Source organism: Peromyscus californicus, unplaced genomic scaffold (assembly GCF_007827085.1).
Source record: "Peromyscus californicus insignis strain IS unplaced genomic scaffold, ASM782708v3 Scaffold_21__1_contigs__length_65335640, whole genome shotgun sequence".
In the NCBI taxonomy this organism is placed as follows: Eukaryota; Metazoa; Chordata; class Mammalia; order Rodentia; family Cricetidae; genus Peromyscus; species Peromyscus californicus.
The window spans coordinates 20,508,065-20,529,295 of NW_026294514.1; the positions used below are offsets into that span (position 1 = coordinate 20,508,065).

At 37.4% G+C, this 21,231-nt stretch overlaps 1 protein-coding gene across 1 annotated transcript in view; it reads left to right on the forward strand.

Annotated features, from left to right (window-relative positions):
* Cps1 (carbamoyl-phosphate synthase 1) overlaps positions 1–21,231 on the forward strand; it is a 114,064-nt gene that overhangs the window by 43,448 nt on the left and 49,385 nt on the right. Inside the window, exons 15-21 of the mRNA XM_052749247.1 lie at positions 43–200; positions 1,764–1,892; positions 4,672–4,816; positions 6,352–6,562; positions 7,980–8,178; positions 9,833–10,009; positions 13,159–13,277. Of these exons, the coding sequence (XP_052605207.1) occupies positions 43–200; positions 1,764–1,892; positions 4,672–4,816; positions 6,352–6,562; positions 7,980–8,178; positions 9,833–10,009; positions 13,159–13,277 (1,138 nt within the window). The remainder of the gene's footprint in view (positions 1–42; positions 201–1,763; positions 1,893–4,671; positions 4,817–6,351; positions 6,563–7,979; positions 8,179–9,832; positions 10,010–13,158; positions 13,278–21,231) is intronic.

Consider the following 21,231-nt stretch of genomic DNA (forward strand, 5'->3'; position numbering starts at 1 on the left):
AGGTTTGAGATTATAAAAACCATATATTTGATTCTTCTGTAGGAGTGGAGTTATTCAAGAGGGGTGTGCTCAAGGAATATGGTGTGAAGGTCCTGGGAACATCAGTTGAGTCCATTATGGCCACAGAAGACAGGCAGCTTTTCTCAGACAAGCTGAATGAGATCAATGAGAAGATTGCTCCCAGTTTTGCCGTGGAATCAGTAAGAAACTTTGTTTTTGGGATATGGGGCCATTACTCATCTCAGACCGAGGAAGAATGGTTTATCATGCCTGATAACTGTATCTAAAATCTTTATACTTGTATATGTTTTCTTCAGAAATATTTTAACAACACAGAGACATTCATTGTGTATTAATGGCAGCAGTCAGTAACAAAATTTTAGAAATAGGTATTGATGTTTTACTCTGTGCAGTGGAAAATACAAACCCAGAGGTGAATCCCTTTGTTTGAGCCTAAAGCACCCATGATCTCTGGAACCAAAAATGCAATGATACTGACTTCTGATAGCAAACTTATTTTTGCCTTTTGCCTTCTCTTCATCTTGGGTCTTCCTGGGATAAGTCACACATGTTGAGTGTGAGTCTTAATACCTTGAAAATTGGATTCTTGGAATGAAATAAACATCTAAGAGTGAAATGAATTTAGTCAGCAAGACTCATCCTGGATGTGTATATTTTTGGTATAGATCTGGGTTGACTTTTTCTATACTCATTTTCCATTATACGTTATTTCTATTTTTTTAGGATATTACCAATCACCAAGAAAAATTCAACTAGCTGTGTTTTTTTTTCCGCCCTGACTTTATTTTTGATTTCAGACATATATTTGGTGAGGTGGAAGCTTTAAACACAACCTCTCTATTGTAGAAATAGGCAAAGCCTTAGGGACGAGGCAATAATTCTGAGATGACTAAAACTGGGTGTATCTGACTCAGAAAAGATGCTACCAAGTGCATACCAGACTACAAAGCTGTCAGTCAAGAACGATCCCACATGAGCTCTCCTGAATGCTTTGGGAAGCTCTTGCCGTACATTCATACTTTCATTGCCAGATATAATTATGTCCTTGCATCCCCATGATAAGAAACAGGCATATGGGAAAGGTGTAATTACATTCCCATTGGTGGTGTAATAATATTCCACGACAGAAAAATATAGCCACCATATGTTGTATTCGGTAAGTTAAAAAAAATTCCAAGCTGCAGAGACTGTTCTGAGAATAAATTTGATAAATGAAATATCTCCTTTTATATAGTATTCCTAATGGCAGGTTGTTTTATCACCACGTTAGACTCTCGAATAGAAAACCACATTTTTTTCCCCTTAAATGGTAGACTTTCAAACTGAAGCTAAAACTGTTATTCTGTGTACCTTTCATTCTGAACTAAATGATGATTATTTCTGCTTCGACCATGGCGTAGTGTTTAGAAAACAACTTAAAATTTACCTGATAAACATGAAAAAAATTACACCCGCTAGAATAACTTTTGTTCAGACATTATTTTTCAGAAGTACGTTAGGGGATAATAGAACATGTTCCCTTCTCTGAAATTCAACTGATTATCCTAGGTGTCTGGGCTCTCATAGTGTGGCTCTGCATGTTCCCCTGAGTGTGTGTGTGTGTGTGTGTGTGTGTGTGTGTGTGTGTGTGTGTGAGAGAGAGAGAGAGAGAGAGAGAGAGAGAGAGAGAGAGAGAGAGAGAGAGAGAGAGAGAGGAAGAGGGGGTTTGGTTTTCAGCTTCAACATCCTTGCTTTGTTCACAGATGGAGGATGCCTTGAAGGCAGCAGACACCATCGGCTACCCTGTGATGATCCGGTCTGCATATGCACTGGGTGGGCTAGGCTCTGGCATTTGTCCCAATAAAGAGACCTTAGTGGACCTTGGCACAAAGGTAAGTGTTTTTCTGAGCAATACTCTTACCAACCAAAGAAGCAGATTTGATGAATCTCTTCACTTCGAGGAAGTTCTGACCATTTCCCTATGCCTGTCAAGCATCCTCAAATGGCCCTGCCATTGAGCGGTAAACAAGCACAAATCCTTGCATTAGAACACAGCATAACCCGTATGACTTGAGGTAAACCAGTGGTCACTCTACCTATCCGTCCATTTTCACTGTGCTACTGAATTCACATTAAATCCACCTCTACCTTCCTCTATTTCAGTCTACTCTAAAACACCCAGATTGCTAAAATATGTTTTACTGGCTAAGAGAAGAGCAGAATAAAAGGCCTCATTTTCCACATTACTTTTGAGAAAATCTGATAAGGACACAGTCTCTCCCCAAAGTGCAGGTGTCAAAGTACAAAGGGGATCGGCTTCTCAGTTGAAAAAAATGACTGAGGACACACAAGTCAGAGTGGAATACTTAGAGTTTGCAAAAGCACATTCGTGCATCACTAGATGCATTTTGAGAGATTTAATAAAACTATCTTGACTAAAAAAAATATATTCTCCATGAAACGGAGATTAACACACAGAACCTTGCTCCAGAGAGGTTTGTCTGTATTCTGCTTCCTAGAGAACCATACCTGGTTACACAGGGTACTCAGAAATGACGTTGAATGAGGAGATGCGTTGTATTTGGGAAATTGGCACAGTGTGCGGATGAATTTGACATAGTTATTGTGTAGCCATTTGGAGGGGGTCTTCGTCTCACACAATTTATAGCCTTTCATTTCTTACTTTTGAACTAACACAAAGTAAGGTTTTTGAGTTGTTGGCATTGAAATTTGAAAGTAGATATACTCAAATATACTCAAATACTTGCAGTGACAAGCTTTCAAGCTAACAACTTAGATTGTTCTCAAAAGTTGCCCAAATTATACATGCAAAGACAACACATTTAATATAAAAGGTTCTTTTTCCCATTCTGGACTTCAGAGTTATTCATTTAAGGCAAAAATATGTTTATGTAGTTATAAAATTTATTTATATGTTATGAGTATTCTTTTTTTTTTTTTTTTTTTTTTTTTTTTTTTTTTTTTTTTTAGTTTTTCGAGACAGGGTTTCTCTGTGTAGCTTTGCGCCTTTCCTGGAACTCGCTTTGGAGACCAGGCTGGCCTCGAACTCACAGAGATCTGCCTGTCTCTGCCTCCCGAGTGCTGGGATTAAAGGCGTGCGCCACCACCGCCCGGCGAGTATTCTTAATATTAGCAATATACTTAGTGACAGTGAGCATACATTTCTCCTGTATTAAATATATTTTCTCCATAAAATGAAGCATTCTGAATTACCAATTTTTATATAGAGCATTTACAGTCTGAAGACAGTTTTTGGAATGAAATATTTTCAATTATTTCTATTCTGGTAAAATAATCAATTGTTGTTGAATACTTTTCCTTGTTGAAAAACCTTTATTTTTTTCCCCTTGAGATTAATTAGTCATATCATTACATCTTAATCTGTCCTTTTATTCACTTGAGGTTCTAATTAGAGCCACTAGATGCTGTGCTGCATCACTTAGGTACTTAAGTTAACTTTGGAGTAAAATTGGAGACTTGAAAAACTTAAAATCAAGGCTAGGAGCTGGGTTGAAATGATGCCAATTTTCCTTGTATTTAAATATCTATTGTAGTTTACTAGAATACACAACGTATTCCCTCTGTCTCAGGATTTTCTTCTTTTTGCAAAGAACCCAAACAACAAATTAAATCATTACTCATTTATTAACAGTAGCTGCAGAGTGTCCTAACAGCTTTGAGAACCTCATCATGGGCAGATGCAGTGAATCGCATTTTCAGTTGCATGTGTTGAAGTCTATGGTGACAACTGAGGTTGCAGAACCCCCTGTGCTGAGCTACCTTACAGAAAATTTAATTGAGTTGTCACTTCATCATACAGCCTACTAATAATCTGAAATAAAATGAAAGTTCTTTCCATTTCACTGACATCCAAAATTAAATATTATGAGACAAAGGGATTTGTTTTTTGTCTTCAATTGTCAGTCTCCACATGTCTTAAGGTCAGAGATGGCCCCTTTCATATTTTGAGTTCAGCATTCTACCATACTGTGGGTATGCAGTAAATATAAAACGGTAATTACACTAATTCATATCTGTCTAATCAGCCATGTATGATATACGACTCAGAGTATTTAAGCACTTAGGCAGTGATTAACCATAATAATAGCTGCATATGATTCTTCTAATTCCCAAGTTGCATATGCCATCTTGGCTAACTGTTTACAGCCATCATCATCTCCCTTCTCTTCCTCATCAACATCAACTAACTTTTATTGTGTGTGCCACTGTACAAAGTACCCTCAGTTATTTTAGAGAAAACTGGAATCTTTAGACTTATTTTTCCACATTTATTTGTACTTATCACATTTTCTGGCTTCACAGAAGCCTTGCTACTGAAATAATTTCATTTCCCTCTGCCTGATTGCTCAATTATTTTCTCTTTTTCCTAAATTAGTTTGATTTAATGTCATATCAGCACTTTGAATGGCAAGCCTCAATAACCCAAATCAAGCATATTCACTGCAGGATACTATTCCTGGTCTCACTGATTTTCTGACACCCTACGCCTTCTGGAAGGTGGGGGAGAATGGAGATGGGGTTTAAGACTTTAGTGCTGACCAGGATTTGGGTCAGAACACTTTCTTTGATGTCCTTGTTTAAACCAGTGCCTTTCCTTAACTCTTGGGTATCTGTGTCATCAATTTCCAGGCGTTCGCTATGACCAACCAGATTCTGGTGGAGAGGTCAGTGACAGGTTGGAAAGAAATAGAATATGAAGTTGTCCGAGATGCGGATGATAACTGTGTTACTGTCTGCAACATGGAAAATGTTGATGCCATGGGTGTTCACACAGGTAGGCAAAGAATCTATAGGAATTATGCCTTTGGCTCAAGACTCTGATCACCATAGCAACCTCTACAAAGTACTTTACCACTCTTAGCTGACGGACTAATGATAACACTTAACATTTATACATAGTATTTTATAGCATTGCACATAGTCTCATTTTTGGTTTGGAATTCACACAATCCCTCTTCAGTAAGGTGGATATTATTATCCTGAGTTTAACTGGGGAAAGTCAGATAAGCAATGAATTTGAGTGAAAGCTATGACAGTGTTTGAAAGTAAAGCCAGCCTGCAAAGCCTTAAAGCACACTGATGTGCTAGTCCCCAAGTGATTGAGAAAATAGTCTCAACAATGATGAAAACAAGTTTTTAGCAAGTTAAACTGATTGGCTCTAGAGGACAAAGATGATAACTTACATTCCAGAAATGCTAAACGGAAGATGTGGTAGGAACTTCGGAGAAAGGAGTTGGGACTCTAGAATGGGATACATGAGAATATGTAATACAGAAATTAAAATAAAATATTAATTAAATAATTAAATAAAATTAAAATTAAATATTTAATACAGAAATTAAAAAGTTGACACAAAGTCATTGGAAATCATTTAGTGTAGAAGAAATGATTGAAACTAGAGACACACACACCCTTTTAATGATATAGGTATAGAAAGAGGTGAGAAGAGGGTCAAATTTTGATATGATGGAAAACAATTCAATTTCTAGGGCAGGATAAAGAGAATTAGTGTTGAAGCAAGGAGGATAAATAGAAAGCTAGAAGGAAATTTAGCTGGAATAATATCACGTAGGGCAATGCAAGAACTTATTTTACAAAAGAGCTTTCTTTGTGGAAGTATTAATTCCTATGCTAGGTCAAGAATGAAGATTTAATTTGGGTTTTTAGAAGTTCAAGAAGAAAAATTAGATACATCAAGTTATGGAACCCATATGGAATGGGATTATATAATAAGGAGGGATATGAAACTTGACAAACTTTAAAGATGTTTAGTGATGAGGAGAATGAAAAGTTTGTGTGTCTGACAAAGTTGGGAATGGGTTTCTTGAGGAGAGGGTTACTGAGTATATCCGCACGCAGAAGGTAGGAGAATAGGATGCTGGGACCGAAGATTCAAAGGCCTCATGTTTGAGAAGAATAAGAATGGGAAGAGAGAAAAGAGAGGGTTGAACCAGTCAAGATGCAAGGAGAGAATATTCTATGGAAGGAAAAACTTGAGAGACAATTTGAGATGAAAGAGCAGCTGAAGGGACTGATGAAAATCTAGTAAGCTGATAATTAAGCTTTACCAGTTAGATGAATGTGGCAGAAGTTAGGCGGGTTTCCATAAGTAAGGTATCAATCACATAGGCAAAACAAGAATTATGGAGAATACCTGATGTCTCACTCATATGAATGTGAATATTAATTTTAAACCTTTCTTGAAATCTTTAGCTTACTCTGTGCCCTCTATCATTTTAGTGGATTAAGTCATTCAAGTTGGTCATTAAAATATGCCACCAAATAATGAGTGCTGCTTGTGTTAACAGGTGATTCAGTTGTCGTGGCCCCTGCCCAGACACTCTCCAATGCCGAGTTCCAGATGCTGAGACGCACATCAGTCAATGTTGTTCGCCACTTGGGCATTGTGGGCGAGTGTAACATTCAGTTTGCTCTTCATCCTACTTCCATGGAGTACTGCATCATTGAAGTGAATGCCAGGCTGTCCCGGAGCTCTGCCCTGGCTTCCAAGGCCACTGGGTAAGACCAGAATGATTGATCACAGGTTTGCAACTTCTTTGCAGGTAGAAATGGGAAAGTGACTGCTAGTGGAAGACCATTCTGTAAAATATACCCCCCCCCCCACTTCCTGTGTGCTAGCTCCAGAACATTTAGAGAACCCCAAAGACATGGTTATTAATGAGCTCACTGCTGTATTGAAACAAATGATATTTGCTAGCTGACTTTGTTTGCTGGCTAATCATAAACCAATCAAAATATGGCTGGTCAAAGCAGGTTGTGAAAAATATGCTTCTTAATTGCACTTTGCAGATGTGAAAAAGTGAACATTGATCTTTAATTTTAGTTTTTAACTGTCTATACAAGTGGTTGATAAAATATACTTTATTTAACTCAAGATTATTTTGATTTTAGAAATGTACACAATAAAACATATAACATTATCCATCAGCTTATAATTAACAGTTTAAAAAATTCACACAATTTTTTAACAATGTAGGATCTTTCCATGGATAAAGGTTACAACCAAATAAGTAAGTTCGATGTCCACTTAACAGAGGCTAGCAAGCATAATTGGAAGGAAAGTAAATAAAGCCTCTCATTTCTAATGCTATTTTTTAGCCTCTGGCATTTAAGTTTTATGACATTTAAATGAAGAAGATATTTGCTTCCTTAGTATTTTCATGTAGCTACACAGTGGTGCAAGGTTGTAGTGCTCTGTGCATGAGTCAGAAGACCCGTCTTCTTGTTCAAGATTCATCAACTGACATGAGTTTGGGCATAGCACTTACCTCCTTCAGTTTTCTTCCTGTTAGATATGAACTTGTACTAAATAACTCATATCTAGTTCTGTGAGTTATTTTTATCAAATAAAATCATCGGAACTGACATTCCAGAGGATAGCCATGTTTCTAGAGGATTAGTTTTTACAAGAGCCCAAAGTTCAAATATTTGGAGACAGAAGGAGGGCTCAAACTTGTGAGTCCATATTTCCCTGCCATTTACAATACACCCTAGCTCCAGCTGTCTACTTAGATACAGATAGCTACGTGTGTTTTCTCAGAGAACATTTTGCAGATTCTAATCTGAGTGGACATTGAACGCAGGTAGAGGAGGTGGGAAATCTTATTTATCAAGAAACCTATTGATTTTTGTGTTGAAGGGATGAAAGCTGGAGGCTGTAGCTATACAAACTGGGCTTAAGAGTGAATTCTCCACTGCTGTACGCTTTATCAACCATCAAATTATTTTGTAAGTGGCTAGTAAATATTTATACAGGGCCAAAATCACACGTGTCTTAGACCTTGAAGTAGAGTAATGCCAGAATTTTAAAGAAAGATTTGTTCATGTTTGGAGTTGTTTCAGTACTTATTGCTCAAATTAAAAAAAAAAAAAGAAAGAAAACAGAGATAAAATACCTATGTCTCCTGCATCACAGCTACCCACTGGCATTCATTGCGGCAAAGATTGCTCTAGGAATCCCACTTCCAGAAATCAAGAATGTGGTGTCTGGTAAGACGTCAGCCTGCTTCGAGCCCAGCCTGGATTACATGGTGACCAAGATTCCTCGCTGGGATCTTGACCGTTTTCATGGAACATCCAGCCGAATTGGTAGCTCAATGAAAAGTGTAGGCGAGGTGAGTCCAGGATTTAGTATTCCACTCACATTATATTCAGTTTCAGTAATCTTGTCAACTCCTTAATACCACTGAAAGTCACAGGGTTGATTGGATACTGGGTTCCTGGCTGGAGAACACGTGGGAGTTTCATCTCCTCTTTAGTGTTTTACTATCTCTCCTTTTGAGATTTAGTATGTTCTTTATTGCATGATATTTTTGTGGATTCAGAGTTCCATACAAAGGTAAGAATATATATCATAGGTACATATAGATACAGCTGAGATGAAATTTGTTTTTTAACCAAATCTAGAAATAAAACAGTATAAAAGATAGTATAAGGGCTGGCAAGATAGTTAGTGGGTAAAACATTTTTTTGCACAAGCAGGAAGACCTGATTTGGGTCCTCAGCACCCACAAAATGTCAGGTGTGATGGTGTGTACACGTAATTCCATTACTGGGTGGGATAGTGTTGGGAAGAAGGAGGGAGGGTGGAGACAGGCAGATTGGCTGTCCCTTGGCCAGAGGCTCCCTGCCCACCCAATTCAGCTAAATGACAAGCTCCAGGTGAGATCCTGTATCAAACACTAGTATGGAGAAGCAATTGTGAGTCGTCTCAATATCAAGCTCTGGCATCCACAGCACATGGATCAGCAAGTACACGCCACACACCTACAAGCTAATGCATAAATATATCATACATACAAACACCACACAACAAATAGTGCAGTGATCCAAAATCACATCTGGTTTGAAATCAGTTACTTGACTTTAGTCCATTCATGTGAACTGTGGCTTTCATTTTCTTATACTGCACATTTTCCCATCTGTATAGGAGACAGGCAGACTCCATTTGCTTTCACAAGCCTTCAAGGGCGACAATTCCAAACTGAGCAAGCACAGTGGAATATTGATCTCCTTCCCCTGACCTGAAAGGTCCTGATACTTTGTTTACCCATGCTCTCAGGAATCTCCCCTTACTTCTAATTACATTTGGGACAGTGGAACAAAAGTTGTTTGCTGGGCATTAGTGATATTTGAATATGTATTTTTTTCACACAGTTGTCACAACAATTTCCTAATCTATCATTAATGTGATAATCATGAAAGCTTACACAAGGTAGTGTTATAACCACTGATATTTTAAACTAGAACTGAATATCACATAGCCATCTACTGTTCCAGGGAGAGATTCAAAGACAGTGTTCATCCACTAACATAACTTGGTAGGTTGAAAGGCCAGATTAAATTATTTTTTGTACCAATTGGTTCAGACTAAATTATCCCATTTTTTTTCAATACAATTAGCTATAAAGACTGTAAAAAGACATACAGAATTTGTCATGGCGGAATTTATTCTCCACCTTCATTTAAAAATCGTAACCTATCTATATTTGTTATGATTCTTAGTGGTCTACTAATATTAATACTTACCTATAGAAAAGCCAAGCTATCATGGATCCTGACTGATACTCTTAAAATAAGCTGTTTTTGTATTAATATGTTTCTTTTCTCCTTATTTGCTCTCTATTCTGAAAGACTGGTGGTCTTTTTTTAGGGGAGGGTCCCTATGCCCTAGCTATTTGTTCCTCATTTTAATACTATTATGTTAGTCAGAAGTTAAAAATATGTGACCTTGTTCTTTCAATATAAGCTCTTTCATGTGTATTCCAGGTCATGGCCATTGGTCGTACCTTTGAGGAAAGTTTCCAGAAGGCTTTGAGGATGTGCCACCCATCTGTGGATGGGTTCACTCCCCGTCTCCCAATGAATAAGGAATGGCCGGCAAACCTGGACCTCAGGAAAGAGCTCTCTGAACCCTCCAGCACCCGCATTTACGCCATTGCTAAGGTAATGTGGGGTGAGGTTCCTGGAAGGGCCTCGAAATTTGGTCAGCTTGGCAAAACAGTTGCAAAGCGTCTTCTGACCTCTGTGTCATCACACATCTGTGCTTGTACTCTCTCACTCTCACACCATATAAACACACCTCTCTCTGATCTCTCTCACACACTCTCTGAATTTCCTCAGACGTCCTTCGAATTGAGTAATAAAATGTGTATGTACTTTTTTAAATATAGCTCGAAGCTTGGACCTGAGGGCACATTGCACTTTTAAAAGATAACCACACAGGCAAAATGGCCCATCCTTTTAGTATACACAGCACCGGTTCTTTAAGATTTTATAGTACTGATTTGTCCTTTCTTGTAACCTTTGTCAATGTTCCTTGAAAATGCATGCAACTGTATTTAGAGAGGAGATCCATACATTGGTATCCTACAGCACATCCGACCAAAGACCCTGCGGGACATAACCCCTTTTGTTTTTTTTTTCTGTGTTTAAACACCAGGTTATCTAGACTACAACAGTAGGCTTTTCCATGTAATTATCTTATTGGTGTTACTTTTAGAACAAAAAGCCCTGCGTTTCTCACTTCCATCCCCTAGTTCCTTTTCATGCAAATGAGGTGCCACTTTAATCTCCATTCATATTTACTGTGCTTAGAGTTTTGAAGTTTCAGTTCATCTGATTTTATGAAAGGTGACTTGGGCAGCTGGAATCTGTCTGGTCAGAAATCCCTCAATGGCTTTTTGACATTTAAGGAAGCACAGGCATTAATCCTCCAACAGTGTCAAACCACACTGGGTCCACAAAGCTCCCTCGGCCATTTTCTGTGTGTGTACATGTGGGATGAGCTAGTGAAAATATGAATTTTATCTTTAAAGAAGAAATCTGACTTACAGAATGCCTTTGTAGTAACAGAAAAAAAATGCAGTTTATGATTTGAAATCACTGCAACTCAGGAGCATTTAGGGACAGTCCTGCAGAGAGCTGATGAACTAGGGATATTTCTCTCATAGCGTCTGATACAACTCTCCTCATTCTTATGGTTTCTACTCGTAAAATAGTTAAGTCTTGTTGAACTTCTGGGAGAGACTACTATCTTTGATATATACTTTCTAGTCTTGAATTTCAAAACTGATGTTTTTCGGGAGTGTTGGGGTGTAACAACAAAGTGAGATTTTTCTAGAAGGCCCTTTGACTGTGTTTATCGTTCCTTTCTTAGTCTTTTATTTAAAAAGCAATCCGTGACATTCATATGTGTGGGTGTGGATGTGTAAATACGTATCTATATATCTATATGTAGATATTCATTTTTTCCCCTGGGGAAGAGCAGTAAATGGATTTTTTTCTTGAGTCTAGCAATCATGTTTCTGTTACTTCAAGCAGATGAAAAAGGAAAGCATTTCCTAGTTCCCAGCTAGGCTGTAAAACTCAGGGAAATCTCTCATTCTTTCCTAACAGACTTACAAAGGATGGGAACGCAGGGCAAATGTGGGGAGGTTCATTCTGCACAGAGCACGCTGTGTACAAGCCCAAAGTGCAGGCTTGGGGATATAAATTATTGTCTGCCTGAGTGCTGGGACAAGGAACTGATTTCTGTTTGTTAGAAGCCATCATTACTGTTCATAGCCACAGCAACCAGGAACTTGGTGATTTTGACGAAGAATGTAAGGACAGTGCAGGGCTGAAAGGGAAAAAGAATGAAGGGCGGGTGTAAATCCCCACCTGCTTTCGTGATTCTCCGAAAAGGGCAACGCACTCCGAGGTCTGGCTTCTGTGGCAGTCTTATTTCAGGATGACTGGATCATGACCTCTTTTGATTTGGGGAGAATTCAGGGCATTAGTTTTGATTTGGGGGGAACATTTGAGCACCCTCACCTGTGTTTGGGGTCATCATAGACTTCATTACAGTGGGGTGAGACGGCATAGTCACAGTGTGGAAAGATGAAGTCTCAAGACTCACAGGCTTGCTTCATGATGGAAGCAGGGTCTGACTGTAGGCTCTCCTTCCTCGGAGGGAAATGGGTATCAGATTCTAGGCCCTTGTTCATTTCGCATCATCAGGTGTAATCTTTATTTGATCTGTAAAAGGTATGAGTGACTTTCTATGCACCTTATATTAATAATGGCTGGCAGCTTTTAATCTCTTAGGAAATATGATCAATATAGATCTTAACGATATGGCTGTGATTTTTGTGAATTACTAAGAGTAATAGGAATAAAGTTAAAAAATGAACATGACTTTGAGTGTTTTCATTAAATGTTATTATGTTCATGGTGGCGCATGCCTTTAATCCCAGCACTCGGGAGGCAGAGGCAGGCAGATCTCTGTGAGTTTGAGGCCAGCCTGGTTTACAAAGTGAGTTCCAGGAAAGGCACAAAACTACACAGAGAAACCCTGTCTCGAAAAACCAAAAAAAAATGTTATTATGTTCTAATCAAGTGTATTGAGAATCATGCTATAGCTTAAAGCTTACAGTCATGGACTTTCTGACTTAGAAATCTTAGAAAACTAAGATTTATTGATTTGCATGTAACAACAGAGTTACTAGTTACATGCATTTCTCTTCTGAGTTTAAAAATAGAAAGTGTCACTCTAAAACAGTCTTGAAGTAGATATTAGATGTTATTATTTTTCACTGGGTATGTGTCCATTTGTATAAATATAAATAATAACAATGGGCACATTTTGAGTATGAAAGATTTGGCCTTGAGAGTTATCTATTTTTGCCAGTGCATTCAGCTCAATGAGTAGTTAGCATGTTACTTTGGAGAAATTGTTAAAGTGAGCTTAAGAAAATGGTGGGAGCTTCCTGTAGAGTTAGGATTATGATGTCATTTGATCCTTCTTAATTACAATTAGTTTAGGAAATAATAACATTGTCAACTAAGTAGGAGGAGACAGGACTTTTCAAGACTGTTCTGAGCACACACAATTTTTGCGACTCAAAGTATTGCCCCTGTATGCCACTTGTGGGTGCAGATAACAGCACCCCAAGTTTATGTCAAGGAACACCAATGATTCAGTCTCATATCTCAGTTGGTAGCTTGGCCCCAGGCTCTGTAGTAACATGGAAAGGAACAGCTCTTACGTTTCCAACTGAATAAGGCATTTAGAAAATGATTGCCAAGGAAAATGTTTGCTCTTCTTCTGGCAGGCCTTGGAAAACAACATGTCCCTCGATGAAATTGTGAAGCTCACATCCATTGACAAGTGGTTTTTGTATAAGATGCGAGACATTTTAAACATGGACAAGACCCTGAAAGGACTCAATAGGTAAGAGGAGTGTTTCGAACCAGTCTACATATTTCTGGTGCACTTCTTGAGTGGTCTTCTTATACAGTTAGTCAAAAGTCTGCTTCAGACAACATTAGGAAATGGTAGCTATTGCCAAGAGATGATGAGCGGCTTCTCAGATATGTTTTGAAAGGCATTTATTAATATTTTGAGTCATTTCTACTTTCATTGTTGACATCAGTGTGATTTTTTTAACTATTTTTTTTGAGCTCAGAATACTTAGTATACATTTATAAATGTGTATTAATTTACATATTGTTAATCAGAAATTCAACAAGCAATATTTCAGTTTTATGTACATTTTCTTTTCAGTTTTGAAGCCTAGTTCTGCTTTTAATATTAACCTACAAATTACTATGTTTTGATAGAGAATTTATTCCTCTTGTATTCTACTAATATTTTTAACATGAGGACTTTCATTTCAGCATATAAATAAGCCACATTCATGTGTCTGTCAACAGTTTCTTTACCTCTGACTAGTTTTCAATTTTTATTTCCTCATGGCCAGTTATTTACAAATTTTATTTCATGTTAAGAATATTCTGACAATATCAGGTATTTAAAATTTATTCTTTTATTTTTTTATTTGAAGACTGCCCATGGGTTAGACAAATTTTACACATACGTCTTTGAAAAGAGGAACATCTAGTACCAAATTAAGATGTAAGGTCATTTTTGGCTTCTTTCTCTAATACACTGAAACATACTAATATTAGAAAGAAATTATCTCCAAACCTAGCGATATATTTAGAGACAGAAAGATTTGGTAGTATACATTCTTTTCAAATGACTTGGGGGAAATGCACACAATTTAATTATATAAAATGTTGAGGACAATAGGAGACCCAGAAGGTGGGTTGCTCATTTGTTTAGCAAGGACAGCAGATAGCAGGGTTGTTACATTGCCTAATTGAAGTGTTCACATAACAGCAGGCAGCAAAACACCTGATTTTCTTTTGGAATAAATAACATTAGTCTTTGAAAAAAAATCTATGTAATAATTATCCATGTTAAAATCTCGATTTTGTACACAGGGCTTTTGCCAAACAAAGGTGAGACTGGCCACTGTTGCTGGTAGCCAACCTTTTAAGAGCTTGGGTAAAATGAACAGTAGTCAGCAAATTTGACAGAATGGAGCCTATACATTTGTCTAAGGATTTTGCTGACTTAGGGTTTCTTTGCTTGGTTTACGACACCAGTAGAACTTCCATGTTGAGCTATATAGCCTGTTTCACTGTTCTGTTTTAGACAACAGATTTCAAAAGCCTATGCAAGCACTCCAGTGAAACCACACGGGGGCGCTAGAAACTCACAGTATGCCAAACAGACTTCGAGTGGAGAATCCAGATATTGTGATTGAAGTGTGAACTTGATAGACAGTCTGATTTGGGGGCAAATTTAATGTTTTAACTGAATAGTTTTTGTTCCAACCAGAACTCAGGTTAAGATTCCAACGAAGCAGAAATAGGTGTATATTGATAGAAAACAGGTGTTTGGAGGAGAAGAACTAGCTCACTGTTCTAGGCATCTTAAAACTATCATCTTTGACTTCAGATTCTGTTGCAGATTCTTGCTGTCAAGTCGACATTTTTAGTTTCCATTTTCTGACATAAGCACATTAGTAATTAAATATTCTTTCCTTTGTGCATAATGATCTGCATAAAGCTATCATAGAGCTTTTTAAATAATTTTAAAAGTTCTAAAACATTATCTACATTGTGTAAATATGTTTTGATGCTTATTATAGCTTGAGACTCAAAATGCAGTAAACCTGAATTTTGTGTTAATTATCTGAGATTGTTCACTTTCTTTTTGAGTTCCACTGACTTAACACATAGCAATGTTGTGATTGTTAGAAATGTTTCATAAATAAGAAGTCTGGATGGCCACTGAGGCTGTCTGTCTCAATTCTTCTATGGAATATAAGGGTCTGAAGTCAAAAGGATATTAAAGTTGACTGATTCTAAGTATTTGAGACTCAAGTTGTCTGGCCCTGTTTTGATTGTTCTTAGCATTATCCTGGGCTATGACGTCTTTTATTTCCTTAGAAGCTATTAAATGTCCAGACAGGTTTAGTTCTCAAATTATGCATAATTCCCAAAACAACAGAAACACCTTATCGCCAGTTGACATCAAGGAGTAGACTGACACATTGCCAGTTTGGATAAGGGTTAGAAAGACCAGTTGTTCTTTTACATTTTCATTTGTTCGTGGTTTACTTTGTTTTAAAATCTTAACTGTTCCCATGTTGGAAATCTGACTTTGGATGTGGGCCCAGGAGGTATTTATTTATTTGATGTATGTTGAGAGGACTCCAAAATTTTCCTGCCTCCGCATATCTCTGGTGCCCATGTACACAAATCCTTTTGCAATTTTCATGTAGATTTCTGGGGAAATAGACGGCAAGGGTGTCTCACTTGGGAGAAGAGGAGAGACATGAACAGAGGATAAATATAGAATACTTTGAGATGGGTTGTTTAACCTTGTTCTTATGTATCAAAGACATCCAGGCTGTGGGGCCATATAGATTAGCTTACTATACCATCTACCCACTGTGGAATTATGGGTTCACTACTTACTCTGGATTCATATTCTTCCTGCTAATGTATGCATAATAGTTTTGGTCATGAAGCTAAATTGTAAAAGAATCAAGGTTTCCTAGCACATGTCAAGTGCCCAAGGAGGGTTTTTCTTTTTCCTCTTGAAATAACAACTGTAAATGACTTTAGAATATATGCATTTAAAGGTTCATTTTTAAGAGATACACTTGGAATTTGCTGATGTAGTCTACCACGTGTCATTCTTTAATTTTGTTTCTGATACATTGCCATCTGTTTTAACAATAGACCTATTTTTAAGGAAGCCATGTTGGTGATACAAACACAATCATCACCAAGGGCCAATCCATTATGATGACAAGCCCAAATTTGTCTCTACAGTTAGTCATGATGTAAAGTTCTAAAATCCAATAAACAAATTTGGAGAGGACAATAAACATCACTCAAACTTGTGGGCAGTTTTTACATGGTCTTCTAATGTGGAATTTGGAATTTCACTCAACTCTCCAATGCAGTGTACTCATGTATTTAGAATATGTGTGGATGCCCACCAAGAGGGACGAGTGCCAAGTGACTGAAGCAAGGTGCAAGTTATAGAAATAAGTAATGTGAGGATTACAGCAAGGGATCCTCCTTCCATGGAGGGTAGTGTGAAACATGGGGTGTGAAGTCTAAGCCTTCATCAGTGTCATCATTTGAGGTGAAATGTGTTGTGGTAATGGGTTCAGTGTCCTCCCCCCGCCCCCAGATCTTAATTTTATTTTTTCCTTTTCCTTCTCTGTCTCTCTGTCTCTGTCTCTCTGTCTTTCATCTATCTCTCTCATCTATTCTTCTATCATATATTATATCCCAACTACAGTTTCCCCTCCCTCCTATACTCCCAATCCCTTCTGCCCCTTTCCCACATTCCCTCTCTCCCAGATCCTCTCCTTCTTTCCCTTCAGAAAAGGGCAGTCCTTCTGGGGAGATTAACCGAACATGGCATATCAAGTTATAATAAAACTAGGCACATCTCCTCATACTGAGGTTGGATGAGGCAAGACCAGTAGGAGGAAAAGGGTCCCCAAAGCAGGCAAAAGAGTCAGAGACAGTCCCTGCTCCCTCTGTTAGGAGTCCCACGGGAATGTCAAGCTACACAACCATAACATATATGCGGAGGACATAGGTCAGAACCATACAGGCTCCGTGATTGCTGTTTCAGTCTCTGTGAGCCCCTATGAGCCCTTGTTAGTTGACTCTGTGGACCTGTTCTTGTGGTGTCTTTACCCCTTGGGCTCAGTGTCTTAACCCTAAGTGTTTACCTTATCAGCACTCAGTTCCGATCATTGTAATCAATCCATGAGCATAGAAATGATGACATATATGATACTTTGAAAACAATATCCATGTTTACTAATCAAGATGACAGTCATTACTTAGGCAGCTTCAGCCCAAATTTTCCCTTTTCCACTTCTCTTCACTGACTTTCATTTTGCCTTTAATTGTTCAATTGCTGCTGAAGAAGATGTTAGGGAAGTTTATCAAATTAACAAATGGTACACTGACATTAGTCAACACAAGGTAACACCATTGATGTGAATTATTTGTTTAGACTTTGAGTGGTTTCTCTTTACTGAATGTGCTATGAATTATGTCATGTAGGATGCACCCCCACCCACCCCCATCCCCCCACATGCACGAATATGCATTTGAACTGTAATTTGGAGGTCTAGTACTTCTCAAATATACCTATTAACTGCACATTGATAGATCATTGATAGAATGATAGATTATTTGCAAGGAATTTGAGAAGTTAAGACTTTTTGAATTTCTGGTTAAATGAAACATGCACACACAGACAAAGACGCACATATGTTTATGGGTGTGAACAGGTGTGTTAGGTACCATCTGGAATAACTAAGACTACATGCAATAAAAACCTCCAGCAGAGGTACATTTGCCAATAGAGGCATGGTAGTTATCACCGTAAACCGGCACCTATGATAAATATTTTAATTGTATTAGCAATGACTAGATAAACACAGTCTTAAAGATCACTTAGCTGGAATGACATTGCTATAACTATAGAAGAAAGAAAAATATAAGAAGGCTCATTTGTGAGCAGGAACTATTTTAGGACCTTATTGCCCCAAACATTTTATTTATAGCATCAAATTGAATTGGACAATTTTCGGTTAAAAGGCAATCATACCATTTATATAAATATATACAGGTCAGAAAAAAAAATTAGCCCTTCCCTATCCTCTGTCTGTTGCTCTTAAAATTGTGTGTTTCCAAACATTATTCTTTTGGACTCATTAGCTATTTTAATATAAGCTCTTCAAGGATGTTATTTCACCTGCCTAAGTTAAAGAATGTTACATTAATAAAAGCTGGCTACAACAGAGCTGCATTAAGCCTTACAGTTTTTTAAGTGAGTGTTTTAAAGGAGAGATAGCCTGTCCACGTTACGTCACCGGATGGAAGGTGTCACATAGTTTATGGCGATTGCAGTTTTCCTGGAATGGTCCATTTTCACCTTTTGCTTTTATGCCATGGTTAGCGATAACTGTGTAAAGGAATTTGGTTTCCACCACTTTTAGATGTTTGAAAATAGTGTACAGACCTAGTGAGATATATTTTAGACCACACAAACTTTAGAAGCTAAGATTTGGATTTATTTCTCTATGGAAGATTGACGTAAATTTGCTATCGGTTCCTGGGAAAGACAGACATTACTTTTATTCAATATTCTATGGGCTTCTATGATTTTCATGCTAAGCCAATTCTGATAACATTAATATTCTCTTCCCCTTTCATCTCATCGCCCCTTACTGCTATAGTCAACGTACTAAAGAAGGGGAAAGCACAATTTTCAAGGGTCCAGTTTCCATCTGAACTTTACTATGTGTGTGTGATAAAGTATGCCCATTGGTAGGTGCTGAAAAATCACAGGCATGCCTATTGCTTAGGGAGACAATCTCGGGCAAGCCTAGTGAGTTCTGCTTGGGCATTCAAGTGCTAAATTGAGCTCAGTAAAGTTGGCCCTTTCCCTGCAGCCACAAACTTCTGGCTGATGTAATAATGCAGGTGTCACCTTAGCCGGAACAGTCCCTTTGAATGCCCTCTCCTACACATGCTAGTTTCTATTGACTTTTTATTTAACTTGCTCACAAGGCATGGCAAAATCAGACAGGAACACTTTGTGCTTACGTTTGATTGAACTTTTCAAGGGAAAGTGTCACCCAAGCATTGTTATTACTTAGTCATAAGAATGAGAATGTCTCTACTCTAGATCCTGGTATTAATTTGTAATTTCTGGGTTAAAATATTAAATATAGAAGTAATTCAGGGAAACATATATAAATATAACATACTTGCCTGTATAATTTGTATATTTTAGAATGACATCCATTTATAATACTATTTATTCTTTTGGATGTAGAACAGGATGTGAGCAATAGGATAATTTAGTGTAAACCCCTAATTTGGTTCCCGGGAAATGTCCCTTCACAGTAGTACCAACTTACTGTATTTCTTAGTTTAATCCTAATTATAGCAAATGCTCCTTTCTTACTGTACTAGGCTGACATACATGTTGCTGAATATGTAACAATTTAAGTGTTAAACATGACAGGAAATCCACTTTTGCAGTCATGACGTTTTACTATTCTGTGTCTTTCATCTTCATATTCCTAGCTACCTATATGATGAACATTTTTTTTTTAATTTTTTTCCTTTGTTCTTTTGATTTTCTGAGACAGTATTGCAGGAAGCCTTGGCTTGCTTTGAACTCACCAGGTGGCTGAGGGTGGCCTTGATCTGACATTCCTGCCTCTGCCTCCAAGGTGCTGGGATTACAGGTGTGTGCCATCTTGCCTGGTTATGATGACGTTCTTTGAGAATAATAAATTTGAAGCAAGAATATTTTTCTTTAAAACAGGAACATTGCTATGGGAAATTTTATGTCTCAAAACTAATACAAAAATGCATTATATTTTTACCTTGCTTTTATGTTTTATGGGATGAGATAGGCCATTTTAAGTGATCTCATTGAAATAATATGATTCTCTTAATTTTAACTAAGTCTATTTAATTACACATGACACAAAAATTTACACAAAATATTTAATGTCCTGAAAAAAACCTCATTTAGTAGTTAAATAGTAATTTCATAGTTTTGATAATAATTGTGAAATTTTCAAGTGTAGAAGCATTCTTATGATTCTGGTATGGACAAGATGTTTTACTCAAAAGCTTTTCAGAGTGATATTCAGATAATCCATGAAATTCATATTATGTTATATATATATTTCTGTATATTAATTTTACATATCTGAAAATATAAAACCTTAAGTTGATTAAAAAGCACATATACTAGTGGTATAAAAGTATAAATATTAATAATTAATAGGTTATCTATTTGTTAGTGTTTCTAATGGCAGCATGATAGATTGGGCATTTACTTAATGCCCTTTTCCTTTATTAGTAACTGTGTTTATCTATTAGTATTTATTAATAAATATTTATTTGGTACCTACTGTATGTGAGGCCTCGCACTAGGTCCAGTATCTTTTGATAATGAATACTTTTGTCATTAGCCCGTCTTCAGAGGACATACAGTCTGTATAGATATCTACATATAGATAGACTTCATTGAGGGGAATATCAAAAATTAAAACATTAGTTCAGGGAATTTAATGAAGGTTAAAACTTAGAGGCCCAATACTCTTGCATGCACATATCATATCCCGACATGAATGGTCTGAGAAGGATTCATCTCTATTTTATTCTATACACGAGGGCCGCTGAATGCTTTACTTGATCCTCCAAGGTTTCTCAAGTGGTTCATGCTAAAGTCAACTCTGAGTCCAGAGGAAGTATGCTTTCCTTTAAAATACCCTACTGCCAGGACAACAGCTTGAAGAGAGGATTTATTACAAAATAAATCAATAGGAAGACCCTTTCAACAGTCTGATACAGCAGAGAGAGAGAGAGAGAGAGAGAGAGAGAGAGAGAGAGAGAGAGAGAGAGAGAGAGAGAGAGAGAGAGAGAGAGAGAGGTGGGGAGAGAAGAGCAGAAGACAATTCAGTCTACCAAAGTTGATTACAGGAAGATAGGGAAGTCATAGGTACATAGTGAGCAGCCTGTGGTAGGGGAGTGCAGGGATTCTACTAAGGAAGTGAAACATCAAGGTTGCTGCTATTTTCTATGTTAAGTTTAATGAAAGCGAGAGTCTTAACTATTCAGCGAAGACAGTGTAAGAGGCGAAGTTAAACTGAACGTTGTCTAATTATTTGACCATCGGTTGTAATAGTTAAAACTACACAGTATCATTGTTCTATAATTATTATATGCATAGCAGCATCCTCCAAAGTTAAATCACAAATTCCACT